The 27,191-nt window shown below is 55.0% G+C and overlaps 1 protein-coding gene across 1 annotated transcript in view; it reads left to right on the forward strand.

Annotated features, from left to right (window-relative positions):
- Window positions 1-24,611, forward strand: part of TNFRSF1B (TNF receptor superfamily member 1B) — a 44,452-nt gene extending 19,841 nt beyond the window's left edge. Inside the window, exons 3-11 of the mRNA XM_059913502.1 lie at window positions 7,208-7,307; window positions 9,038-9,166; window positions 9,636-9,785; window positions 10,203-10,296; window positions 10,726-10,955; window positions 11,504-11,581; window positions 12,161-12,195; window positions 17,572-17,779; window positions 21,924-24,611. Coding sequence (XP_059769485.1) covers window positions 7,208-7,307; window positions 9,038-9,166; window positions 9,636-9,785; window positions 10,203-10,296; window positions 10,726-10,955; window positions 11,504-11,581; window positions 12,161-12,195; window positions 17,572-17,779; window positions 21,924-22,204 — 1,305 coding nt within the window. The 3' untranslated portion in view covers window positions 22,205-24,611. The remainder of the gene's footprint in view (window positions 1-7,207; window positions 7,308-9,037; window positions 9,167-9,635; window positions 9,786-10,202; window positions 10,297-10,725; window positions 10,956-11,503; window positions 11,582-12,160; window positions 12,196-17,571; window positions 17,780-21,923) is intronic.
- The last annotated feature ends 2,580 nt before the right edge of the window (window positions 24,612-27,191 follow it).

Genomic DNA, 27,191 nt, shown 5'->3' on the forward strand with positions numbered 1-27,191 from the left:
GGGGAGGCTGGGAGTGGGACCCCTTCCCAAGGGTACTGGCATCTAAGTGGGGGGCGGGGGAGGGTCTCCAGAAAATCAAAAAGCCTTGGAGACCCCGCAGTGCTTCGTCAGGGCTGGCAGGAAGGGCAGACGGCCCCACAGCTTTAGTGCTTTCAGATGACACTGTCCTGGTGGCGGCCACTTCCTCCTCCTTCCCCAGGCCTGTCCTTCTTTGCCTTCCCCCTCTCGCAGTCTATTTATAAATAGGAGAAGGAACTGAGGGCCGCCACCTTGGGGTGCATGCAGGGTCTTGGTCGGGGAGCAGGGAGGCGGGAAGTCAGCTGGCGCGGGGTTGCCCAATTCCCCGAGAAAGTGCGCTGACTCAGACTCCACAATCAGAGGGTCTTGCCTGGTGCCCTGGCCCTGCTGCTCACTGGGTGGGCCCCAGTGCAGTGCCCACCTTGACCTCGTCTCCCTCCTCCAGCCCCGGCTGCTAGCTGTGGTTTCTGGTCCTCCAGGGTGAGAGTGGGGAGGAGTGGGAAAGGGAGGGAGTAGCGGGTGGGGAAAATTCATGCCTGACCCACCAGGTAGGTCTGGTCCTGCTCTGGCTTTGCCCCCTGCCGGCCTCTGAGGCTCACCTTCTTTCAGGGTCTCACAGCCAATCCCTGTCCCTTATCCTGGACACTGTGTCCTCTGGCCACTTAGTGGACCCCTGGCTGCTGGGTTTTGGTCACTCACCCAGACTCTTTATTTTGGGGTCCCCTCACCCCTCCAGGTGTTCCTCTTGAGTAAAGTCCCTTGGAGACCACCCAAGGCCACTACCCTAGAAAGCCCACATCTGGCCTGCAGGCGTCCCCTCCTCCCTCTGCCTTAACGAGGCCCACTCCACTGTCCCTGCAGCTGGCCTAGTGCCGTCCCCTGACCTTGGGCTTCTTGAGGACTGGGCCTGGGGTCAACCTGAGGGTGACTCCATAACCGCAGGGGTCACAGGTCAGCTTCCCCAGCCTTGCTCTCGAGGAGGGAGGGAAACCCCCTCCATTGCAAGGCCTGCATGGGCCACCTAGCGCCTCACCAGACCTGGGCCGCATGCTCCCAGCGACTTGTCCTCGCCTTGCCTGTTCTTAGCTGAAACCAAGGCAGAGAGAGCCCGGTTCTAATATCCCATCCGACACAGGTCCACACGCGTGTCAGGGCCTTTGCAGACCCTTAGAGCTCCCCCACTGGCCCCCTGGGAGTCTGGGAGAAGATGACGGACCCAAGTTAAGACCCCCCCTGCCTTTGCGCCTACAATAACCCGAGGAGGAGGAGGCCGGGCAAGGTGTTATGTCACTATTTTACGGATGACAGTGTTGAGGCTCAGTGAGAGTAAGTGATGTCCCCAAGTCCCCTAGGACCAGCACATGCGTCCAGAGCCTCTGAACTGGGTCCAGTGCTCCTCCTGTGAGGCCAGGTGTCTGTGTACCTGGGAGGATGGACATCTCCAGCCCCCCTCCTCCCAGGGGACACCTGCTCAGGCCGTCCTCACCCTCGGAGAGCGTTTGAGGGGCAGAGCTGGGGCAGGGAAGCCCCGCCCCACACCCACTCTCAGCCTTGCCTCACACCCCAGCCCCTACCTCCTAGGTCATTCAGTTTTTCCACCTCTCATGTGGGTGGGCCACCCACCCACCCCATCCTCCTGAGGTCTTGGGAGGGGGCTGAGCTTTTTGATGCCCATCCTTAAGAAGCCAGAGCTGGAAAGGGCTTAGCGCCTCAACCAGGCCACGCCACCATCTTACAGATGAGGAAACTGAGGCACAGAGAAGCTAGTGACCGCGCACAGTAAAGGAAGTGCGTGAGTGGGGGAGGGAGGACCTTTGGGGTGGGCCCAGGGCAGGGAGGGTTGAGATCCAGTGTTCCTGGGGCGGGGAAGGAGCACAGAGCTGGACGTGAGAAGTCCCTCTGAGGCTCAGTTTTCTCATCTGTGACTTGGGAATAATAATAGTACCGACCTCACAGCACTGCAATGAGGAATCGGAGACAGTGACGCGTGCGAACAGCTCTGCACGGTGCAGACTTTCAGGATAAGGTGCTGCCGTTTCTGTCTCCTAGCGCCCTCACCCTCTCCTTCACCTTCGCCCACCCTGGCCTAGCTGCCCTGGCCCCCCGGCTGTGCCTGGAACACGCGGAGCACATCCTCCCTGGGGCTTCTGGCCCCACCTTGCTTTTCCCTTTTCCTTAGCTCCTGCTACCACCTCCCATTTTCCACTGTGCGTGTCTGTGTCTCCCCCACTAGAGCCCAGCTTCCTGGGCAGGGACTTGATTATGTTTGATGCTGAGCGCCCGGCACCTTCATGTTTGTTGAATGAATGAACGAACGTTTCCACCTTTGCCCCTGTCTTTCTCCACCACTAAATGGGAGGTCATCTGAGATAATCTCTAAGGTTCCTGCCAACCCTGAGCTGCTGCGCCTCGGTCCCACCCCCATTTCTGGGCCGTGTTTCCTGGTCATCGGCTCCCACGTGTCCCTCCAGCACCTGATACAGCTGCAGATCAGCTGGGCCAACCCTCCCTGTTCACAGGCTCCTACCTTTGAGCCTTTGCTGACCCCGCTTCCTGCTTGCTAAGGAGCTGCCAGCTCCTGACAGGTCAAGGAGCCCCGTGACACAAGCAGTTCTGGGAAGGGCAGGGTCTCAGGAGTGGGATTCTATAAAGTGCTTGCAGCCTGGCCTGGCAGATAGTTGGTGCCTAATGAATATCCTGTTTTTTCCCTTCCTCTCCGAAGGGCCAAAGCTGAGAACCTGGAGGAGTGATGGAGGCCACATTGTGGGAGAGGGTGCTGAGTTTGGGAGGCACCTGGGGTCCTGGGTCTGTGTCGAGGGGAAGGGAAGCTTGGGCCCACAAGAGAAGGGAGGCAGGATAGGGGCGTCGGGGGTGTGGCTCTTCTGGTGTAGCCTTAGGTGCATTGCTTCACCTCTCAACCATCTGTGAAATGTTGGTGAGGAGTCTATCCGATGGTGGGTCCAACACGTACAGTCAGTCCTGGGATGTAGAGGAAATGGAGCTGCAGACTCCGATGTGAAGCAGCTCTGAGGCCTGTGGTGGACGAGCGGTGGGCCCTGTTGGCCCCTTGTGCACAGGCATCACTCAGCCTGCCACCAGCCAGGCCCTGGCATGGCCTTTGGGAAACCCCAGGAGGTGGGTTGCCTTCTTTCCATCTCTATTTCCCTGTCTGTGAAATGGGCACAATCAGACGTGCCTCACAAATTGGATGTTAGATGGGTCCTTCCTTCTCTCCTTCCTTCCTTCCTTCCTTCCCTCTCCCTCCCTCCTTCCTTTCATCTATCATCCTCTCTCCCTCTCTTTATCTGTCTGTCCATCCATCTATCCATCCATCCAGCCATCATCTATCTTCTCCAATCTCCCCCAACACGCACACACACACACATACACACACACGTACTGGGTCACAGATTTCCCACCTGTTAAATGAGTGGTTAATGCTCACCAGTGATTTCCAAGTTTTTACTTGGGGATGCTGTATTTTGAAAGATTGGGTCTGCTAAACATGCTGAGTGAATCCGGTACTACCCAATTCATTTCCTCATTTTAAAATGTCGGTCAGAGCTCCCCTGCGGGTGGGTGGAGTGTGGCTCTGAGCCTCCCTGACACCAGACAAAAGAACAGAAGCTTCCATAGCACCGAGTTTCCCAGAGGCTGCTCACCATGTTCTGGGCACCTGCAAGGACCCTCCGCTTGTACGGCTCCTTTGCTGACCTGAGGCCCGGCTCCTAGGGCTGTGCTCCAGCCTAGCCTCTGCTCTGGTGAGCAGGGCCGTGGAGGGAGTGACCTTTTGTCCCGCTCTGCAAGGGGCTTTCTGTTCCTCATTGTTTAGCCATGACAGGGCAGTGGTTTGGTTTTTTTTTTTTTCCTGTCCAAGAGGATAAACAGGCCTCAAGATTGCTTGAAGGAGGGCTGACCTCCTCCACCGGCTGCCAGCAGCTCGGGCTGGAGTCAGAGCAGCCGGAGGAAGTGTAGGGAAGGGGATTCAGAGCGAGATTCAGACAGGAAAAGACCCTGGATGGGAGGCCGCCGGGCAGTGGCCTGGGGGCCCTGGGGGTCCAGCTGCCTGCCTTTGTCCCGGAACCCTTGCCCCGTGGGTGGAGAGACAGCCCAGACTTGGCCAAGGCAGGGCCCTTTCCCGTCAGGTCCTTCGGGCCCTGACAGGAAATCCTCCCCCAGGCAGGGCAGGCACCCTGGGCTGCACCACAGAGGGCTGCCCCGGCGAGGGGGGGCTGAGGGGGGGGAGGAGTCCTCTCCCCGCCAGGAGCTGCTGGGCCTGTGGCTCTCAGGGCCCACAGGAGTGAGGGGCTCCCCTCGTTACCCCTAGGGTACTTGGGGGGAGGAAGCCCACCGTGTGCAGGGTCCTTGAGACCTGTGCTCGCCACCCTGGGGGGCAGGGGGCTCGAGGGAAGGAGGTGTGACCCCTCCCGGCCCTCAGGATGCTGTCTGGGGGGGGAAGCCTGCCGCCCGGGGTGCTCAGAGTGGAAGGCACAGCGGGCTGCAGGGGGCCCGGGGTGGGGGGCAGTTAGGCCCTCCGTTGCAGGTAATGTGCAGTGGAATGATGGTGCGGAGGGGGCTGCAGGAAGCACGATCCTCTGGTTTCGGGGCTCCCCCAGCCTTTGATTGCTAGGTCTCCTCCACGTGCTCCCCCAGGTCATCTTGCTCTGGCCTGCGTGCTGCTCAGGTTTGCTCAGCAGTGGAGCATGGGAATCACTTGGGCAGGTTTTCTTTTTTTCTTTTCTTTTCTTTTCTTTCTTTTCTTTTCTCTTCTCTTCTTTTTTCTTCTCTTTTCTTTTCTTTTTTTTTTTTTAATTAATTAATTAATTTTTTTTTTTTGGCTGTGTTGGGTCTTCGTTTCTGTGCGAGGGCTTTCTCTAGTTGCGGCGAGCGGGGGCCACTCTTCATCGCGGTGCGCAGGCCTCTCACTGTCGCGGCCTCTCTTGTTGCAGAGCACGGGCTCCAAACGCGCAGGCTCAGTAGTTGTGGCTCACGGGCTTAGTTGCTCCGCGGCATGTGGGATCTTCCCAGACCAGGGCTCGAACCCGTGTCCCCTGCATTGGCAGGCAGATTCTCAACCACTGCGCCACCAGGGAAGCCCCCTTTTCTTTTTTTTTAACAGCACAGCTTCCTGGGCCCACCCCCTGGGCTCCTGCCCCTTCCTTGAGGTGGGAGTGGGCATTATAATAGACCCCCCACCAGGGGCTTTGGACACAGGCAGTGACCCCCCACCCCCAGTAAGTGGGAGGAGCCCCGAGAAGGGGCTTTACTCCAGGAGCAAACAGGGAGGGAGGAAGTATCAGGACTGAGTGAGTGTGTGTGTGTGTGTGTGTGTGTGTGAGAATGTGTGTGTGTCTGTGTGAATGTGTGTGTGAGTGTGTGTGAATGTGTGTGAGAATGTGTGTGTGTGTGAGTGTGTGAATGTGTGTGTGAGTGTGTGAATGTGTGTGTGAGAGTGTGTGAATGTGTGTGTGTGTGTGAGTGAGTGTGTGGATGTGTGTGTGTGAGTGAGTGTGTGTGGGTGTGTGTGAGAAGGTGTGTGTGTGTGCATGCGGGCGCAGCCATGGGCATATCAGCTTACAGTCCAGATGGGGATGGAAGTTACTTTTTAGGCTCTGGGTCATGCAGAATGGATCCCACTTCCCTTGCTGGCCTGCGTCTCTCCCAGCCTCCTTAGAGCTGCCTTCCTGGGGTTTGGCACCAGGCCTGGGGTGAGGGTGTGGGTGAGGGATGGGCCTCAGGGGCCGATCAGCATGGAGGGTGCACCCGTGTTAGGGCTTGGTGTCCCTGGTGCCCAGGTTGGACCCCTCCAGGAAATGATACTGTAATCAAGCCCACTGCTGAGGTGAGTGAGCCCTGAGCACCTAACTATCAATACACGCCGGGCTCTGGGGTGACAGCGAACCGTCACCAGGCGGAGGAGGCAGCTCGGCCAAGGGCACAGGGGCAACAAGAGCCACAGATCGCTCCCCAGCCCCTGGGGGTCGTCCCCCTGATGCTTCCAGCTGTTGGCGCCAAGCTGTGTGCAGCCAGGGTAGGTCTGCCAGGCCGAGTGGGGCAGGCAGCTGGGTTTCCAGGCCCACTTGTCCTGGATGCAGGGGCCAGCCAGGGGCCCACCTGCCCCTGGCTCCGGCAGTCATGCCTCCCTGGTGGTGCTGCGGAGGGGGAGGGGAAGGCCAAGTGACAGCCTGCCACCCTACAGTCCATGCCCTCTGACCCCGCGGGTTGGGGGGGACGCTCTGGAGCGTGAACAGTGTCACAGCATTGGTCCCACCTGAGGGCTGGGAGCCATTATGGGGCAACACCCAAGACAGCTGGAGATGGGTGCCCTGCTGGTATAGGGGATCTGTGCGGGGTGCAACTACATCCACTACGTGGGGCACCTGGAGCACATTGACCAGCTCCTGGCACCCCATAAGTGCTCCAGAAATATAACTATCGTCATCCACAAATATTCTTCTCCTGAGCCCAAACTCTGCCGTGGGCCCCATGTTGGAAGCTGAGGGTCTAGAGGTGATGAGGTCGTCTTTTCTGCCCTTTGCATTGCAGACGTGTCTATGTGTGTGTGTCTGTGTGTGTTAAGTGCATGGGTATACGCACGTGTGCATGCAAATGTGCCTGCGAGGGTGGGAGGACAAGAAGGTACCCCATTTCAGCACAATGAGATGATCGTCAGGAGGGCATATTCAGTGTTTAGAGAGAGCCCAGAGCAGGAGGAACCTGAATCCGCCTGGGGGAGTCCGGGAAGGCTTCCCAGAGGAGGCAGCACTCAGCTGGAAGGACAAAGGGGTGATTACCAGGCGCAAGGGGGAAGGCGAGGCAACCTAGGCACGGCTGATTTGTGCTGAACTCCGCCGTTCGCTGTGGCCTTCTGGGAGGCTTTAAGGCCTCGCCTCTGCCCCATGTGGTGTGAGGAGCTGGCCCCCCACTCCGGCCAGCTGGTTCCACGTCTCCGCCTGCAGACATGAGTGTGCTACACTGAGGGAGGAGGAGGAGGTGAAAGAAGGCAGGGACTATCCCTTCTTCTACCTCTACCCACCCCGCCACCAAAGGGAGAAGTCCCCATGTCAGTAGAGCCCCAGCAGGGAGAAGGCCAAACACTTGCAGGACGCAAGATGGGGATCTGGGCGTACAGCGTAGCAGGATCCACGGGTGGCCATGCTAATGGCTGTCCTCCCCTTCCCCATTCCAGGCTGTGTTTATCCCCTATGTCCCGGAGCCCGGAAGCTCGTGCCGGCTGCAAGAATACTACGACACAAAGGTCCAGATGTGCTGCAGCAAGTGTCCACCAGGTGAGGGCAGCCACTGGGGCCCTTGCCCTCAGCCTGGCTGGGTCCCTGTGGGCCGGTGCCTTGAAGGGAGTGGGTGTGTTATGGGGGTTAGTGGGTCAAGGTCATGGCCCTGGACTCTTACTGAGCTCCCACCGGTTCCATGAATCGACCCCCTGCTCCCTCTTGCTTCTGGGCCTTTGCACATGCTCTTCTCTCTGCTTGGTGCACTTCCCAACTCCTTTCCCTTGGTCCACTCCTGCTTATCACTTAGGCCTCTGATGTCTCCCTCCTCCAGGAAGCCTGCCAGCACTGCCTGGCCAGATCTGACTCCTCCTCTGCACTCCCACTGGCCCTTGGCATCCCTCATGGCAGCAGCTCTTTTGACATTGTGTGATCCTGGCCTGGATCTCTTTTGTTGCCCCCACTGTGTGCTCCTCAGAACAGGGACTGTGGCTTGTTTTCTGCTGAATCCCCAGCACTCGGCACAATACCTGGCACATAGCAGGTGCTCAGTGCATATTTGACTGAATCAGTGACTGCTACCCATTTCACAGATGGTGGACCTGAGCCCTAATCCCAGTTGGGAGAGGCAGGTGGCCCAACACCTGGTGCTGTCCATCCATTCATTTGTTTATAATTTATTCCTATAATGTTTATAAAGCATTTGCTAAGTGTCAGGCGCTGTTCTGGGTGCTGGGAATACAACAGAGAGCAGGGCAGACAAAATCCTCGCCCTCGTGGATTTTGCATTCTAACAGAAGCCTAGACAAATAAACCAGTAGAAGAAATAGACATATGGTCTGTGAAGGAAACAAGGCAGGGGAAGGCAGACAGAGACAGAGTAGGACATGCTGTTCTATATGGGGTGGTCATGGAAGGCCTTTCTGAGGAGCTGACACGTGGGCAGAGACATGCAGAAGGTGAGGGAGTGAGTTATGTAAACATACGGGGGGGGGGAACAGCATGTGCAACGGCCCTGAGGTGTTAGCTTCTTTGGTGAACGTGGAGAACAGCGTGTGTCCTAGAGTGAGTAAGCAGGGACCATGGTAAGGAGCTTAGATTTTATTCTGCAGGATCCAGAAAGGCACTGAAGAGCTTTGAGCCTGAGATGTGGGCAGGCATATATGTACCTGTCACCTCCAATGGCCATTTTAAGAGACCCCAGGGGAAGTGACTCTTCTTTCTTCTGTTAACCGGTAGGGTCTCTGTAAGAAGTTACTAGATTAGCACAGCAGTGAAGGTGGCAGGATAAGAATGGGGACAGGCACTCAGAAGAGAAACTTCTTAAAGGTTTGCCTGGGTGTTCTCCCACCCCCTGGCACACCTTCTCTGGAGGCCTTCAGGAGTCCCATGGCCTCATCCTTGATGGGATACCAGGGATGACTACTACTGCCTTTTTTACCTTTCCCAGCTGGAGAATTTCAGCCAACTATAAAGAAGAAAGGAACCGGCAAACCAGTTCTAACTAAAGTGTTATTGACTAATAATAGGCGGTTCCAATGGTGGAATTCCAGGCACCTGAAAAGAGCAGAGAGGAAGATATTTTATGAGCACTACGGGGTTCAAAGATGGCGTGACAGCTGGTACATGTTAGATGGGAAATGATGCAGAGTCGAAACTCCATCAAAGAGCCTTCCCAGCCAGGCCTCACAACTCTGGGGCTCTGGAGGACAAAGGATGAGCCCAGGGTCCCGGCAGAACCCCCCCAGCCCTCCCCTCCTCCGCTGAGACTCCTGGCCTTGCTTTCTCAGGCTACCACGTACATTCCTTATGCAACAAGACCTCAGACACCGTGTGTGACTCCTGCGAGAGCAGCACATACACCCGGCTCTGGAACTTGGTCCCCGCGTGCTTTAGCTGTAACTCCCGCTGCAGCTCTGGTGAGTCGGCCCAGAGTGAGGGCAAGTCCTGGGCATCCTCCCCTGGCCACCATGCCCTCCGGCCCCTTTGCCTGGGAGCTGGCTGGGATTATCCCAGACCTTTGTTTTCATGCCCCAGGGCACAGGTACGGCTCTTTACTTTTTATCAGCGGCACTGTCATCCTCTGTCTCACCGAATCCTCTTTAATAGCCCCTTGGGGCAGGCAGGCCAAGGCAGCAGTGGGAAAATGGTGCCCGTTTTTAGAGTTGAGGACATTATGCTTGGGAAAGCAGGCATGCTCGTTCATGCTGCGATGGAGACTCTGTGTCCAGCAGTCTCTTGGCCCCGTCCTGAGGGCGGTTCAGCCGTCTGCTGGAGATCAGAGCTGTCTGGGGGTGGTGGGGCTGGGTGGGAAGACAGAGTGGGCGTGGCAGTGGGTGGGGCTGGTGGAGGCAGGAGTGACTCTCGGCTGTCTTCTCGCTCCTCTAGACCAGTTGGAAACTCAAGCCTGCACAACAAAACAGAACCGCATCTGCACCTGCAAGCCGGGCTGGTACTGCACCCTGGGAAGACAGGAGGGGTGCCGGCTGTGCGTGCCACTGCGCAAATGTGGCCCTGGCTTCGGCGTGGCCAGACCGGGTATGGGGCCAGGGCCAGAGGTCCTTGGGGACCCCCTTGGGCCTCTCCTTCCTTGGAACGTCGTCAGTGGTGGCCAGGTGCCTGGTACCCATCTGTCCAACCATCCCGATTCATTCTTCCCTCCAGCACTCCTGACCAGGCACCTCCTGTGTGCTAGGCCCTGGGGATCCAGAGGTGGATCAAATTAAGCCCCAGCCTACTGGAAAATCAGGTGGTGCCCCAGGAAGACACAGTCACTAGAATTAGTTAAGGACAGACCACCCAGGTGTGTGTGTGTGTTTGTGTTAAAGGGGAGAGGTGCAGACCGAATTCCTCAGGCCCCTCATTCTTCCCCGAGGTCTCCAGTTCCCCTAGGGCCAAGGCGCACCTGTTCCATGGAATATCTGAGTTGGTGACAGTTTCTGATTTTTCTTGAAGGAACTGCAACATCAAATGTGGCGTGCACTCCCTGTGCCCCAGGGACGTTCTCCGACACAACGTCATCCACAGACACTTGCAGGCCCCACCGGATGTGAGTGGCTGAATCCTCTGCTTCTGAAGGAACAAGGAGGGGCTGTCCCTGGGCGATCATGAGGCCTAGAGCACAGAACAGTGTGCCGCGGTGGCCGGAATCCCCCCAGTTACTCCCTCTGGTTGAGGCATTGCCGAGCCCTGTTCAGTGCCAGGACTGGTTTATCTGACAGTGGGTGGGTCCCTGAACAGGCAGCATGGTGAACAAGAGTTTTTGCCCTGGAAGTCAAGACTGGGTGGGGAGCATGGGGAAAGGTGGGGTGGGGACATAGGGGACATAAGTCTTGAAAGAGGGCATGGCACACCAACCCCGCTCCCCTAACCCAGTTGCTGGGCCCCTTGCACACTGGCCCAGCTCCCACGAGTGAGCCCGGCTGCCCTGAGCCTTTCAGTCCCCTGCTGCCCCTGACCAAGCCTCCTCCTCCCCCAGCTGTAGCTCGGTGGCCGTCCGTGGCACCTCAGAGATGGATGCAGTCTGCACGTCTGTGCTCCCCACCCTGAAAGGGACCCCGGGCCCAGCCCTCACAAGATCCCAACACGTGGAGCCGACTCCAGGGCCCAGCATGGCTCCAAGCACCTCCGTCCGGCTCACGATGGTCCCAGGTCCTCCAAGTTACCCAGTTGAAGGGCGCAACACAGCAAACATCTCTTTTCCCATTGGTAAGTCACGAGGGGGCCCGTTCATCCTTCCTCCCTCTCTTCCTCCCTCCCTCCCTCCTGTCTTAGAGTCTTACCAAGAGCTTGTTATGGGCTAGACCCTGTACGCCATCCTGGGATGTAGGTAGCCTTGAGACTTGCCTTCTTGCAAGACTTACTAATGCCAATAAGAATTACTGGGTGGGGAGAGGTAGGGTCAACGTTTTATGTGACAGTGGAGATGGTCTTCTGGTTGCCGTTTCTGACGAACCCATTAGGCTTTGACAGTGGGCTGGGCCAGGTCACCTCATGGGCTTCCCTTCTGGGGTTAGGACTACATCAGGCCAGAGGGCTCAAACTCATGGCCCTTGGGCTGAGCGTGGCCTACAGACACGTTTCGTTTGGTGCACGGATTTTGGTTTGTTTTGTAATCAAATTTGAGAGCCTCTGCACTGGCTTGCCCCTCGCCTGCGATGACCCCAGTCATCTTTGGTTGTCAGCTGACCTGCCTGGTCCCTGGTACATTTGAGTTTGCTTTTTGCAGCTGTTTTGAACTTCTCTTTTCGTTCTAGGACTGATTGTAGGTGTGACAGCGTTGGGTCTGCTAATAATAGTCCTGGTGAACTGTGTCATCATGACCCAGAAAAAAAGTAAGATTCCATCCTTCCTTCCTTCATCCGTCTATTTACACATCTGTTCAGGAAGCTTTTCTGGGGCACCCCTCTGAGTCCAGCACTGGGCACAGCCTTATGGGTCAGACAGAGCTGGGTATGGCAGTCCCTGTTCTTAGGAGCTTAGAGCCTGGGGCGGAAGGCACTTCCACTAACTTATCTACTAAAAGGCAAGATGCCCTCAGGGCTATCCAAGAGGGTAGGAGTCCAGGATTCTTGTCTGGGAATCCTGGGGGTTCAGGCCTTCTGGAGCAGGTGGCATCTGAGCTGGGCAAGATTTTGATGGAGACATGAGTGCAGGAAAGAAAAGGCATGCAAAGCAGGGGGCATGGTATGAGCAAAGGGGGCAGGCTGAAGAATGGTTGTGGGGGTGTTGAGGGCTGGCTGGAGAGTTGGGTATGGGGGCTTCTGTGTACCTTGTCTGATAGGTAATTGCTCCCCCGAGGACTGGGCCTACTCCGACCGCTTCTGCTTGGGCCCCGTGACCCCTCCTAGTTAGAACAGTTGTGACCTGAGGAAGTCACTCTCTCTGACTTGTCCCCTCTCTCCTCTTTGCAGAGAAGCCCTTCTGCCTGCACGGAGACGCCAAGGTGGTGAGTGCCCCTCTGCCTTCCCCCTCCTCCTCCCCTTGTCTTCTTCCTGCTGGGCTGGGTTGTCCCACGGGAAGCAGTGAATTCTCTAGGTTGGTCTGTCCAGCGTCAGGCAGTGTGCAGAGCCCTGGGAGGCTGAGAAAAGGCCAGCCAGGGTCTGTCGCTGGGGCTAGTAAAGGTGACTTGAGTGTGAAAGGCCACATCAGGGAGCAGAGGGGTTAGTGGTGTCAGTGGCAAGCGTGTGGTCATGGACCCATGGTGTGACCTTGGACTGACATGAAATTGCTCATGGCTGTTTCCTCACCGTTAAATGGGGACAGTGTCTCAGCCAGCTTGCAGGGCTGTGCCTTTCACCCAGCTGGCAACAGTTCTCAGCATCTCCATCATGTTTACAAAGCACTTCCTCATGGAGCAGTGGTTTTCAAACTGTGTGCTAGGGTACCCAAGTGTTCCACAGAGGGTCCTGCCTCGGGGGTCATCTCTGGAGTTGAGGTTAAGACTAGGGGTCTGGGCCTGGGTCCTCCCCCAACTTCACCCTCTGATCATTTTTATGAAGTAGGGTCTGTGCAGGATTTTTGCTAGAAACAGAACACCAACATAGTATTTCATCATTTCTCCATCAGGAAGGCATTTGGCTGCAAGTAACCAAAACCATTAGGGTGACTTAAAAGGGCGTTATATTCTGTCACACCACAAAGTTGAGGGGTTGATGGCTGCTGGAGCGGTTTGGTTGCATCCTTCTGTGAAGCCAGCAGGACCCCAGGCTCTGCCATCTTTGGTGTGTTGGCTTTTGTTCTCTTCCTTGTGGCCTGTGTCATAAGATGATGATCACCACTGCATAAGTGACCTCCAGATTTGAGGCAGGAAAAAGAGGGGAAATGGCCAGGACAGCCATGGTGCCTTTTACAGGAAATCAGACACTTTCCTAGAAGCCCTGGGTAGACTTCTCCTTTTGTCTCATTGGCCAGATGGTATCATGTGACAACCCTTAGCTGCAAGGGAGGCTGCAAAAGGGGGTGCTTTGCTTTCCTAGCCTTTATGGTAGAGGAGAACCAGGGAGAGGGCTTGGAAATGGGTGTGGGGTGAGCCAGTACATGGTGTCTGCTGCAGCCCTGCACCAGGTAGGCAGGGCAGGTTTTTATATCCAGTTCTACAGATGAGGAAACAAGAGTCCAAGGAGTTCCCGCCATGTCCCCCATCCTGCTGGGGCAGGGTTTCTCAACCCTGCCTGCTAATTCTTTGTCATGAGGGGCTGTCCTGTGCTTTGTAGTCTGCTCACCAATATCGCTGGCCTCTCCCCACTAGATGCCAGTAGCACTGCCTCCCAGGAGTGAGAACCAAAATGTCTCCAGACATTGCCAAAGGGCCCCCGGAGGACAGGATCACCCCCGGTTGCAAACCACTGTGCTAGGGTGAAGCTCAGTCCTGGTGGCCCAGTGCCTGAGGTTTACACAGGGTTTTGGACTTGGTAGGGACCAGACTGATTTCATCTCCTGATTGTCCTGACAAGAAAAGAGGTACAGAGAGGGAAAATGACTTGCCCAAGGTCACACAGCAATATGTCTCTGGACTCCTGGCCCAGTGCTCTTTGACCTGCCCTACGGTATTTCAGCAGACAGAAACACTGGTTTGGGAGTTCAAACTATTTCCCATTTCCCCGGTGTGTGAATGCCACTCCTTCCTTTTTCTGGCTTCAGTTCAGTGACACTGACAGTTGCTGCCTGGTGGTCCATAGAGCAAGTGCGCTCTCTAAGCTCCACCCTGGCACCCAGCTGCCACTTTCTCTTTGCTGACTGAGTGTTTCCCAATACTGAGTGCAGTAAAGCTGTCTCAGCTGTGGCCTGGAGCCCCCGCTTCCCCTTTTCCTTCACTGAGTTTTGTGTTCACTGAATGTGAGCGACTCCACTGCTGTTTGTTGAGTGCTGTTGCATGTAGAGCCCAGGGATGTGCTGGTAACTGGCCCTCCAGGTGGGAAAAAAAGCCCCAAAACCCTGATTTGTGGAGTTCACTCATTTCTGTGTTATAAACGCTCCCACCATGGCCAATTTCAAGCTACTTACTGAATGTGGAGCCGGGAAGAAACACGCACAAGTCTGAGCTGGTTCCAGCGCCCCACTGGCTGAGCCCCGGGCCAGGCCCTGCATCCTCACACGCCCCCTGTGAGGTACACAGTGTCGTCATCCCTATTTCACAGATGAAGAAACTGAGACTCAGGGAGGTTCAGGTACCTGTGTTAAGGTTAGGCCACTTGGTGAGTGGCAGAGCCCAGGTTCGAAACTCAGTCTGAATCTGCAGGGCTTGTCTTTACCCACCGTCCTGTTCGCCCACTGCAGATGTTCAGAATTGTTCCGGGCACCCCCATCCCCAGCAGGGACTGCCCTCAGAGGTTGGTCCCCTTCCCAGGTGCCCTTCAGTCCCCGGGCTCCCAGCCCTGCCCTCACCCCCATGCCCAGCCTGCGCCCCACTCCGTTCCTCAGCCGGCTGGCAGTGGTCCTGCTAACGGCGGCCTAGTATAATGCTCCTGGCCCAGGTCATTGGGGTTGAAAGCACAGTGACTCAGCACTTCCCTGTCCCTCCTTGTAATGCCAAGGCATGGCAGGACGGTGGCTTCCCTTTGTTCAGAAAAGGCCAGCGTAACCACACGTGTGAGCTCACCCACAATCACAGCCACAGACACACTCATGCAGGCTCTCGTTTCATAAAGAGGGAGAATGTTCATGGGGGCCAGGCACGGTACTGAGCGTTGTTCAGTCTCACAGCCATGCTGTGACACAGGCAGTATGATTATTGCCCCAGTTTTACAGCCCAGGAATCTTGGGCTCAGAGAAGTTAAGTACCTTTCCCAAGGTCGCACAGCGAATGGGTGGCCTGAGACACAGACTTAGGAGTGCCTCTCTTCACCACCTCCAGCGCACAAGCTCATTGCACCATTCACAGACATGCACACATGCTCCCTCACACAGAGACACACGTGTGTGCACACTTCAGACACCCTAACACCTATACATACAGGTGTATGAATCTCAGGAACACACGCTCACATATGCAGACAGACACAGGCTCAGGCAGCGGCTTTGCCAGGGTCTCTGCTTCTGCCCATGGCGGGGCCAGGCTGGGAGGTGAGGAGGGCCGGCTGGGATCCTGTTTGTTCAGTGAGCCCGCTCAGGGCTTCCCCTTCCTGGGGTCCCAGCCCAAGGAACAGGACTCAATACATCTGCCCCACTCAGAGCCGTCCTGAACTTTGCGACTCGTGGCTTTTGGGGGAGGGAGGCAAGCTGTGACCTTTGGAGGTTTCTGTTCTGCCCGGCCCTAACCACCAGCAGAAAAGTGGGACGCAGGCTGAAAAGCCCCATCTCTGGGGGGTGTGAAGAATGACATTTGGATGTTCCCCCTCCCCCTCCCTCTCCCCTGCCTGTCCAGGCTCTGAGCAGGGCTGGGGGTGGGGTCCGATACCAAGGTCAGACCATCTGAGCGAAGTTTCAGCATGAACTTGAAATGCCCTCCATTCCTCCAAAGCTGGGGGTGGTGAACCAAGGAGGTGGGACTGAGTGGGAAGCACGCAGCTCTGGTACACTGAGCCAGAGTGTACACTGAGCCACGGACCCGCTGTGTGTTACTGAGCAGGGGACTCACCCTCTCTGGGCCTCCATGGCCTCACGGGGACTGCTTGCAAAGGATCCTCCTGGCCTGGAGTGAGAGTCTGTGAGCTGACCTCGGGATACGCAAGGCTCAGGCAGGGCTGGGCGCTGCGGGGATTGGCACCTGTGTCCTTCCTGTGTTCTCCACCTGTGACCTCACCTCCCTGACCCCGCTAGACTGCATCCCTCCAGCACTTACTCGCCTCAGTTCTCATTCTACCCTGGACCCTCTCGTCCTGGGCAGGCCAGGGCAGTGGGTGAGAATGTGGCCCCTCTGTCTTGTTTCTGGAATCCAGTGATCGCCCAGAACCCCAAGGCAAGGACTTGTGCACCTGTTCAGTTGGTGCGGACAGGCAACCGCCTTGGAGTGAAATTTCCAGGGGTTCCCAGCACGGGTGTCGAAATGGGGCACCTTGTCTTTCAGCCTCTGGGGCTGAAACCCCAAACACCCAGGAAAGGTGTGTAGGTTTTAGCCCAGATGCACCACGTCCTAACTCTGTGACCTTGGGCAAGTAACTCAACCTCTCTGGATCTCGGTTTCCGCATCTGCAAAGCGAGGATGACACTGGGCTGTTGGAAGGACCAGTATAGATAGTGTCTGGAGAGGCTTCAGCACAGTGCTTGGCATTGGATGGATTCAAGCGTCAGCTAATATTTTATTGTTACTGTTGCTGGGATTTGTGTTTTATGAGAAAAAGATGGAGAGTCACAGAGCAGCTTGGGGAATGGAATCTGGAAAGTGTTGCCGAGACGGCAGGGCTGAGGGTCCTAAATGAGAGGACTGTCTACACTGGATTGACTGACTGAACACAAGGGCGAGCAGACGTTTTCTGTAAAGGTCCAGACAGTCAATACTGTAGGCTTTTTGGACCATCTGGTTTCTGTCATATCTCCTCAATCCTGCCATTGCAGTGGGAAAGCAGCCACAGACACAACATAAACAAATGGGCGTGGCTGTGTGCCAATAAAACTGTATTTATGGACACTGACATTTGAACTTCACATAACTTCGTGTCGCAAGATATTAGTCTTTAAATATTTTTTTCAACCATTTAAAAATGTAAAAATTATCCTTAGCTCGCAGTCTGTACGGAAACAGTGGCAGGCTGGACTTGGTCCGTGGCAGTAGTTTGCTGAGCCGTGATTTAACAAACCCTTGACCAGCGCTTATGATAGAACAGGCACTGTTTTGAGCACTTCACAAAAACTCAGCCATTTAATCTTCACAGTAACCCTAGGAGGTAGGTTGTTATTCTTTCCTTCATAGATGGAAAAACAGAGGCACAGAGAGGTTAAGTAACTTGTCCAAGGTTGCAGAGCTAGTGAGTGATGGAGTCATGATTTGCACGCATGTGGTCTGGTTCCAGAGTCCATGCCCTTGGCTGCTAGGCTGAGCCGCATCACCCCGTGCTGATGGGGTGACCTCAGGAAAGTCACTCTCCTTCCCTGGGCCTCTGCTTCCTTATGCAAAATGAGGGTGAAAATCCTGCCTCACCTCTAAGACTGTTTGGTGAACAGGGCCACATGGCCCCTGCCCTCTTAGGGCTCACACTCCAGCAGGGCAGCGATGCTAATCACAGAAGCCACAGAGAATCACACGTCCTAAAAGTGCTGTGTGTGGAGAGCATGTGCAGAAGTGCTGTGTAAACTGTGAAGTGCTGATGGTGGTGAGAGGGAAGAGGGGGCGAGGAGCCGGCTGATGGGCTGACTGCCCCCGCCCCCGCCTCGTCTCCCCATCCAGCCGCATCTGCCAGCTGACAAGGCTCGAAGTGCCCCAGGCCTCGAGCAGCAGCACCTGCTGACCACGGCGCCAAGCTCCAGCAGCAGTTCCCTGGAGAGCTCGGCCAGCGCCACGGACAGGAGGGCGCCCTCCAGGCCCCAGCTGCAGGCGCCGGGCGTGGAGAAGGCCGGCGGGTCTGGGGAGGCCCCGGCCAGCTGCGGGAGCTCAGGTAAGAGGCGGGAGCCCCCCTGGCTTCCTCCCCCGCCCCCCACCCCAGTGTGTTTCTTCCTCATTTCTGCCTGAGCTGTCTCTTCCTGGGCCTCCCCTGCAGGATGAGGCCTGAGCTCCTAGCAGGACACTGGAAGCTCTGCACCACCAGCCTGGGCCTCCCTCCAGCCTCCTGCCCTCTGCCCCCTCAGGTGCAGCTGAGCCACAAGCTTCTTTCTGTTCTTGGAACCCCCAAGTCCCTCCCACCTTTGCCCTGTGGGTTCTTGCGCCAGCAACACCCTTCCTTCTAGACCATCTCAGCTTATCCTTTGCGTCCCCAGTATCCAGGCAGGGAGTTTTTCTATATATTATAATACATATAATATGTAAAATAGCATATAACAATGTGATATTATATAAATATTATATATCAATATGTGAATAATACATTGATATTATATTAATGCTATATATGATATATGTAGCATAAAATATATTATATATTAATATTGTATATATATAAATGTTAATATATTAACTTATACATTAATGTTATATATAATATATATAGCATATAACATATTATATGTTAATATTATATGTCATAATTATATATTTATTGTATATTATGTATGTTGTTATATATTATATTGTTATATATTGTATTAGATAATATATTATTTTATTATTAATATATTATTAGAGTGTATATTATAATTATATTGTAATTATATATTATATTATTTTTATAATATTAATACCTATTATATTTCCTCATCCTATCAGATGAGGAAACTGAGTCTCAGAGAGGTTAAACTGCTTATTCAAGGGCACAGCTGGTAAACAGAAGAGCCAGGAATCGCCCCTGGGCTCTCAGGGTCCAGAGTCGGCCTGGAAAGCTGAATGAGTAAATGATGTCCCTGGGACTTCACTCACTGTGCCTGTAGTCCGGTCCCTTTGGGCCTGAGGCATCAGGACTGCGGATCCCACGTGGGGTCTGGAGAAGCCCATGTCCTGTTTACACAGTCTGCATTTAGCCCTGGACCTGGTCTGTGACCAGTGTCACCCCTGCTGGGCATCTGCAGTGCCCACATTGGAGGAGGCCCCTGCGGGGGTCCCCCAGAAAGCCTGGGGCTTCCTCGGGCATGTTTTGTAGTGAGAGGCCAAGCCCGCTGGCCTGCATCTCCCCCTCTCACCTGGCAGTGCTGGCTGGCGGGTCAAGGAATGACCGTGGCCTTGGTTCGTTCCCAGATGCCCTCCCAGCCGCTCTGGTGCCGTGAGACTCTGGGTAGGCTCCTTAACCCCACCAAGCCTCAGTTTCCTGTCCTAGAGATGAGCATGGCAGCTCCTTGGCAGGGCTGCGACAGCATTCACTACCTGCCTCCTGACTCAGGCAGTGGGCTGGGGCGTCCCACTTCTAGTTTCCCATCATCACCCACCCTCATCAGTGTGCTGTCTTGTCAGTGCCCCCCACCCCAGTCTGAGAGCTCCCCAAGGAAGGGACTGGGTCAGTGCCTGGAACATAGCAGGTGGCCCTAAACGTTTGTCGAATGAATAAATGAGATCCAAATATAAAGCTCTTGGTCTTCTTCTACCTCTTAGATTCATCTTTCCACTTTCTTTGTGACACCTCCTCCACACGCATCCTGGTGTGGCTTCCTCCTTGGGGAGCCCGGACCGTGTCTGCCCACCCCTCCTGCCCGCTGTCTCTTTTCTGTTCCTTCCGTGCCTGTCTGTCTGGCCTCTGCTCTCCCCTCCTCTCCGTCCCACCCGAGCACCTCTCCCCACTGTGCGAATGGGTAAACCTCAGGTCTGTGACCCCTCCTGGTCCCCCGTCTGCCCCCGCAATGTCTTGTTCACAGTGTGCACGGCCTTGGTGACTCTGGGTGACATTTGGGTGCTGTGGAGGCACAGGGTGGAAAGTTCCTTCTGGCCCCATGATTTCAGCACCCCACCTCCACCCAGCCTGTTTGGGGCTGTTCTGAGCAGAGCAGCTCGCCAGCTCCATCCTCCTCCCGGGCTTCCCTGGAGTCTGGAAACAAACGAGACTGGAAAACAAACAGCCAGTCCTCCCGGCAACCCTTGGACACTCAGGTCGCCATAGTAACAGCAGCAACAACCATCCTTTTTGAGGGGCTATTCTGTGTCCGGCCCTTACATTGATCTCCTCAGCTTATCCACCATTTAGTCGCTCACTAGTTAGGAAACTCAGATGCCCACAGGGCTGGGAGGGGAGGCGGGGCTGAACCTGTGCCCTGAAGCCCTTGCTGCCAGTCGCATTCAGGTCTGTGGGTCCTGCATAGCCCGCTCTCCCCCATCTGGCTCCCAAGGGAAGCTCTAAATCCAGATTTTTAAAATGTAAACTCCTGAATTTTAAATGTTGGCAGCCAATTCACTTAAAAACACTACCACCACCAAGAACAGAACACACCTGTGGGCTGGATTTTATTCATTCACATGTGTCCCTGTTATAGGCACTAGGGCCACAGCAGGGAACAGTCAGAAAGGCCCCACCCTTCTGGACTCAGGGCCTGGTGGGGGAGAACCCAATGAGGGACTCCAGAAATGGATTGCACAGTGGGCGGAGCTAGGGGCTCTGGAGATGATAGCAGAGGGAGGGACACAGGGAGTGATGGATGGGCACGAGTGAACCTCCTTTAGAGAGGGAAGCCACGGAGGCTTCTTGGAGGAGGTGGCCTCCAGGCTGAGGCCCAAGTAAAGGAAGGAGCGAGCTATGGGAATAGGGAAGAATGTTCCAGGCTGAGGGAGCAGCATGTTGCAAAGGCCCTGAGGCTTGGAGGGCTCAAGGAGCTGCAGGGACGTGAGTATGGCTGGAGGGAACCCAGCCAGGATCTCAGAGCAGCAGGAGATGGGGTGGGGAGAAGGCAGGCACCAGGTTGTGCAGGGCCTCATAGGCCGTGGTGAGAACTGTGTTTGGAGCAGCCAAGAGAATGATCTGGCTCTGGGGCTGCTGGTGGAGAACAGACTGCAGAGGGGCCAGGTAGAAGCCAGGAGACAGGTGGAGACTGCACTAGTCCAGGGAGTGGATGGAGGTACAGGCGGTATGCAGGAGGTGGTGAACTTGAAGGCGGACCAGGTAGGAATTGCTGGTGCGTTGGATGTGGGGTGTGAGAGAAAGATGGGTCCCAGGCTTTGGGACTGAGCATCTGGGTGGATGGCAGGCGTGTGAACTGAGATGGGAGGAGCAGTTTGGACGGGAGATGGGGGTGGAATCAAGTCGAGGTACAGAAGACCTGGTAGGATATATGGGCCCAGTGTGAACCCCGGCTTCACTGAGCCTGTCACCCCGTCTCTAGGAGCCATGCAGGCTCCGGAGATATGGCAGTGAACAGGGCAGAGTCGTCCTTGCCTCAAGGGGATGGAAAGGGTCATTAGACCCATTTCACAGCTGAGCACATGGAAGCTCCAAGAGTTTAAGTGGCTTGGCCAAGTTTATGGAGGCAGAGCAGGGATCCGAACCCAGGATCGTCAGGCTGCGGAGCTCCGGGCATCCCAGCCTCAGTGATGAGGACAAACTATGCCCCCACCACACCCCATCCTGGAATCCCAGATTTATGAAATCTTAGAGGCAGCTCTATGTGGAAGGAAAAGATTTGCTGTGGCTGAAGACAAGTTCAGGGTCAATGTTTAATTTCCATAAAGGAGCAATTTCCGAGCCCTTTGGTGTTGGTTCCTTGGCATAGAGATGACGGGCCAGTGACAGGGGTCTCGCCTTTTCATAGCTGGCGTGGCCAGGGCTGCTGATGCCTTGCTGCAGTTTTGGGAAGGTAATTCATCTTTACTGCTTCACCAGTACCCTGTGATGTATCCTTCCTGTCCTGGCTCACTTCTCCGGTTCTTTGTGGGCAGTGTGTTTTGTTCTTGGAACACCTTCACTTGCTTTATATAGTTGTCTCCTCTCATCTATGGGGAGGACTTGGGTGGGGTATTCTTATTGGACAGGTGAAGACACTGAGGCACACAAAGGTTTACGGGACTTGCCCAAGATTACCCAGCAAAGCAGAGCTAGAACAAGGGCCTCTTGGCTCCTGGCCCAGTGCTCTTTCCCCGCATGTCTTAATCTGCCTCTCGGGCAGGAGGCAGGCTGTGAAGACACCCCCCACTCCAAGGCCCCAGCTGACCACTTTCTCCTGTCTTGTGTTTAGCAGAGGCATCGTCTGGTGGCCACGGGACCCAGGTCAATGTCACCTGCATCGTCAACGTTTGCAGCAGCTCTGACCACAGCTCTCAATGCCCCTCCCAGGCCAGCTCCACGAGGGACACAGACACCAGCCCCTCCGGCTCCCCGAAAGATGAGCAGGTCCCCTTCTCCAAGGAGGAATGCCCTTTCCAGTCCCAGCCGGGGGCTCCAGAGACTCTGCTGCAGAGCCCAGAGGAGAAGCCCCTGCCCCTCGGTGTGCCTGATGCCGGGATGAAGCCCAGCTAACCGGTCTGGCGTGGGCTGTGTCACAGCCAGGGTGGGACCAACCCCTGGTCTTTCTAGGCCCCTCCCCCGCAGGACTCTGACTCTTTCTGGGCCAAATTCCTTTAGCGGCTTCCACGGCCTCAGCCTTCCTCTCACCTGCAGGCAGACCGAGGCAGGGAGAGTCATGGTGTGTCCTGTCGTGGTGTGTGTCTCTCTTGAAAGGCTGGTGGACACGGAGGTGCTGGGCAGCCTGGGACAAATCCCCTGCCTCTCTGAGAGCTGCCCCCTCCAGCCGGTCCTGCATGCTTGGTTCCTGGAGCCCTTGTCATTTTTGGTTTTTATTTTTCTTTTAACCCCTGGGCTCTACCCGGCTCTGGCTTCCTGCTGGGGAGGAGGGATGCTGCATGCATCGTCCTTGGAGAAGGGGCAGTGGGGAAAGAGCAGGGCTGTAGCCTGAATGTGAGACTGCAGGATGGTCCCAGTGGGGGTAGTAGGGGTGGGTGTCATCAATCAGATGGTTCTGTGCAGGGAGCGGGTGGCAACCCCTGTAGGGGACAGGAGTCCCCCAGGTTAGCTCAGGACTTTTGGAAGCACCACCTCCAAATCCACTCCTGCTAGCTCCATCTTGTACCATGGGGTGAAAACCAGATTCCCAGAGCGCCCAGGCGGGCAGCCTGAATGAGGGCTGTGACCTGGTTAAGATGGCAAACCTCTAACCGGAAATCTTCTAGTTTTAACATGTGGCAATTTAAAAAAATATCCAGTTTTAACCTGCGGCAATTAAAAAACAAAAAAACCCATTAGCTACCTTGGGGATAAACAAGCCAACAGTGTTAACAAAGCCAAACTCAGAGTTTGTATCCTCTGCCTTTGACCTTCACTCCCATTTACCCCCAGTTTGAGCTTCCCCTCCCCCACTGTCTGGTGTGGAGCTCCAAGGCCACACCTTTTCCTATCAGGGAATTTCAGGAACTGGAGATGACTGAGGCCCTGCAGCCATCTCCTCCTACCTCAGCCTGGACCTTCCTCCTTTGCCTCCCAAGGGGGTGCTCCTGTTTCTCCCAACCCCCTCCCACTGTTCTTGGAGTCCCAGGTCCCAGTGGAGCCTCGGAGCCACTTTGGTACTGTGGCCGCCGAGATCCTGAGTGGTCGTGAGATGCTGAGAGCCAGTCCTGTGTCTGCGTGTCTGTGTTGTGTGTTGTGGTTCTGTGTAGCCCATGTTGTCAGATCAAATGGCCTGCCAGAAGCAGCCGAAGCTAACACTTTTGCCGAGGGATTCTTCCCCATTAAGGAGTCAGCCCACTCCCCCAAACGCATGCCCAGGCCCTGTAGACAGTGGACAAGTGTGGCCTTAACCGGATTCTGGAAGGAAGGGGGATGGGGGCCTCCTTGAGAAGACTGTTGGATTCCTGATACTTGGATCCCTTGTTGAAAAATTCCACTGGACTTGAACTTGGCAGCTGAACTTTTGGAGGGTAGGAGAAGCCCAGCCATTACCATGGAGTGAAGAAAGGCTTCCCACTCTGGAATCAAGATGTCCCTCTGCCTGGGCTGGCCAGGGTCTCCAACCTCATTGGACCCTTTACGGCCGTGGAGCACTTCTGCCCCCTGGTGGACTGTCCTGGGAGGACCTCGGGCCTCATTGTCATCACCCCAGCAGAACAGGGATGAATTGGAAGGAGACTCTTTCTGCGTGTGGCCTCATTTTGTTACCAGAATTGCCACCAGACCCTTGGTCAAAACCCACCAACCCCTCCCTTGAACAGGAACTAACATACGCCTTTAAGTCGCAGGGTCTGGACACAAAGAAAGAAGCTATAGGAAGAGGGAAACAAAAACTGGATAGGACCAGCTGAAACCAAGATGGCGATGAATCTGACCTCTAGGAGACCCTGAGTCTCATTCTACACTGATTTTACTACATTAGCTACTAAATGACACACCTACAATGGCTGTGACCGGAAGTCACTGACCAAAAAAGGACAGAAAAGGGATGGCACCCCATTTCTAGGAAAACCCTGCCTCTTTCCCAGAAAAGTAATGCATTTGCCTCCCCATCATTTGTCTCACTCTAACCCCCATTGTCCTTACTCCTTAAAAGCAAATCCCTCTCACCATGAAGGCGAGAAGTGCATTTATGAACTAAGTTCCTGCTTCGCCATTCCCTGGCCATTGAATAAATCTCGCGCTGCTCTAATCTCAGCTTCGGTTTTGTTTTTGGCTGTGCGAACCCGAATGGAAAAAGAACCTTCCCTGCCAAGGCAGGGGGCCTCAGCCAGGCTAGGGCCTAAGTGGGGGGTCCATTCGACCTAATTTGGTAACGGTTTTCCAGCTTGTGGGCTTGTGTTGATCCCAAGACAAGGAGAGCTTGCACTGTATGTATCCCAGATAGCATTCCTGCTTATAAATAAACCTTTCGTTTGTTTTACACATTGACTGCCTGGCTCTGTCTTCAGGTCCGAGCTGGGGTATGTCCATGGTCCTAGGGCCTGACACCAGTGTGAGGGGGAGAATGGCTCATGGCCACTGGAGTCTGACAAGTCCAGGCTGTGGCGGGACCCCAGAAGCACCCGCATTACAGCTGAGAGCCGGGCTGTGCCCTCGGGCCTGTGAACAGTGGGAAGGCAGCTCTTTGTCCAGAGCCACCCAGCTGGCCTCCAAAGATGCCCTCATCACATGCCCCGTCCATCACCTTGGTCTCCTGGGCCCTCTCTTAGGGTTGCGGTGGTCTCTGCAGGTCTGCTTTCTCATGTGCTGCCCCTCCTCGCTCAGGGGAACAAGACTGGCCTCCAGGAGGCCCCAATCTCGGAGACACCTATGAGGCCCATCACTGCGTGCTCAGACTGTAAGCAGGTAAGTTAGGGGGTCCTTGGAGAAAGAGAACCAGGGATGGCTTTCTTTTTTTTTTAAAATTAATTAATGAATTAATTAATTTTTGGCTGCGTTGGGTCTTCGTTGCTGCATGTGGGCTTTCTCTAGTTGTGGCGAGCGGGGGCTACTCCTCACTGCGGTGCGCAGGCTTCTCATTGCGGTGGCTTCACTTTGTTGAGGAACACGGGCTCTAGACACGTGGGCTTCAGTAGTTGTGGCACGCAGGCTCTAGAGTGCAGGCTCAGTAGTTGTGGCGCACGGGCTTAGCTGCTCTGCGGCATGTGGGATCTTCCCGGACCAAGGCTCGAACCCGTGTCCCCTGCATTGGCAGGCGGATTCTTTTTTTTTTTTATATATATATGTTTATTATTCCAAGAGACATTCCCCTTTTCTTTCTTTTCAATGAAACTCTGAGATTTTTTATGGTGGCAAGGTGTGTATAGCTGGGTCTATGCCTAAATTTTTTTAAAAAATTTATTTATTTATGGCTGTGTTGGGTCTTCGTTTCTGTGCGAGGGCTTTCTCCAGTTGTGGCAAGCGGGGGCCACTCTTCATCGTGGTGGGCGGGCCTCTCACTATCGCGGCCTCTCTTGTTGCGGAGCACAGGCTCCGGACGCGCAGGCTCAGCAATTGTGGCTCACGGGCCCAGTTGCTCCGCGGCATGTGGGATCTTCCCAGACCAGGGCTCGAACCCGTGTCCTCTGCACCGGCAGGCAGACTCTCAACCACTGCGCCACCAGGGAAGCCCGGCAGGCGGATTCTTAACCACTGTGCCACCAGGGAAGTCCGGGATGGCTTTCTTGACAGAAGAGAAGCCATTTTTGGCTTAAGCTGTTTTGTGACCTAAACCTGGCCACAATGCTTGCCCTTGAACAGGTCTCAGTAATCAATGATCTTGAGCAAAGGAATGAAGAAACAAACAACAGTCGGGCAAGAGAAGTAACAATAGCAAAGATAATGTATCAGTTGTAAAGACTCCCAGTTCTGTTTCAATGGTGAAGATTAGCCTGATGCAATCAACCACCAGATCAACTGGGACCTGAGGGATGAGGATGTTGACCTTTTCTGACCCTCGTGACTTCAATCAACTAAAGCTTGGACTCTGCCTGCTGCCCAAGCCCCTTCATGTATATGCATGTACACTTAACTTAAAACTTCCCCAATTTTGCTGTTCGGGAAGACATTGCTTTGGGAGAGATCCCTGGTGTGCTCCTGACTTAACTGCAAGTAATCATAAATCCTTCCTTCTCTTGATCTTCGGCTTGTTCAACACCCACCAAGAGGCAAACCCAGTTTTTGGGTAACAAGATGAGCACAGCGGCTCTGGGAGCAGAGGAAGACCCCAGCCACAGCCAGGGGATCAGGGGAAGGGTTCTGGAGGTGACCTCTAACCTGTTCCTAAGGCATGAGCAGGAGTTCTCCAGAATAAAGGATTGGGAGGAGGTTGCAGGCAAAGGGGTTTCCTCATGTCAAGGCCTGAACGGGAGAGAGACCCTGGCCCCTGAATTCACTCAGACTCCTTCCCTGTTTTTTGTCACTCCCTCACCGGACCCATCTTTACTCTTGGTGATTTCCCGGACCTCCTCTTGATGCCAAAAACTCAGCCTCTGTGCACCGGTGCCAAATCGAGTCTCGGAGACAGAGTTTTGGGTGAAGTTGAAAAGAATAGCTTTATTGCTTTGCCAGGGAAAGGGGGACATAGTGGGCCTGTGCCCTCAAAAACTGTGTGTCCCTACCTGGCATGGGGAGGGGGATTTGGTGAGGAGTTTTACAGCAATGGTTTAAGGGTGGGGTTGCCAAACCATGACCTTCTCTGGAATGAAGAATGCTTCATCAAGCAGTTAACACCTTCCATTTGTTGGAGGTTTTAGTTCTGCAGAAGAGCTCAAAGCTATTGCTATGTGCATCCCTTTAGGTGGAACCGGGACCCTGCCCCAAAGCTGCACTATTGTTTCTTGACTGCTCCTCCCTTGTCTCTGCATCCCCTTCCTTCCCTGATTAGCAACTGTTCGAATCTGCCCTTTGGGACTCAGGGAAGGTCATGGAGGCTGGAGTCTGTTCCCTACAATCAAGAAACAGGGGACACAGAAAGGCTTCCGTGCCCAGGAGCCCCACAGGATCTTGCTTGGGTTCACTA

Source organism: Balaenoptera ricei, chromosome 1 (assembly GCF_028023285.1).
Source record: "Balaenoptera ricei isolate mBalRic1 chromosome 1, mBalRic1.hap2, whole genome shotgun sequence".
Classification (NCBI taxonomy): domain Eukaryota; kingdom Metazoa; phylum Chordata; class Mammalia; order Artiodactyla; family Balaenopteridae; genus Balaenoptera; species Balaenoptera ricei.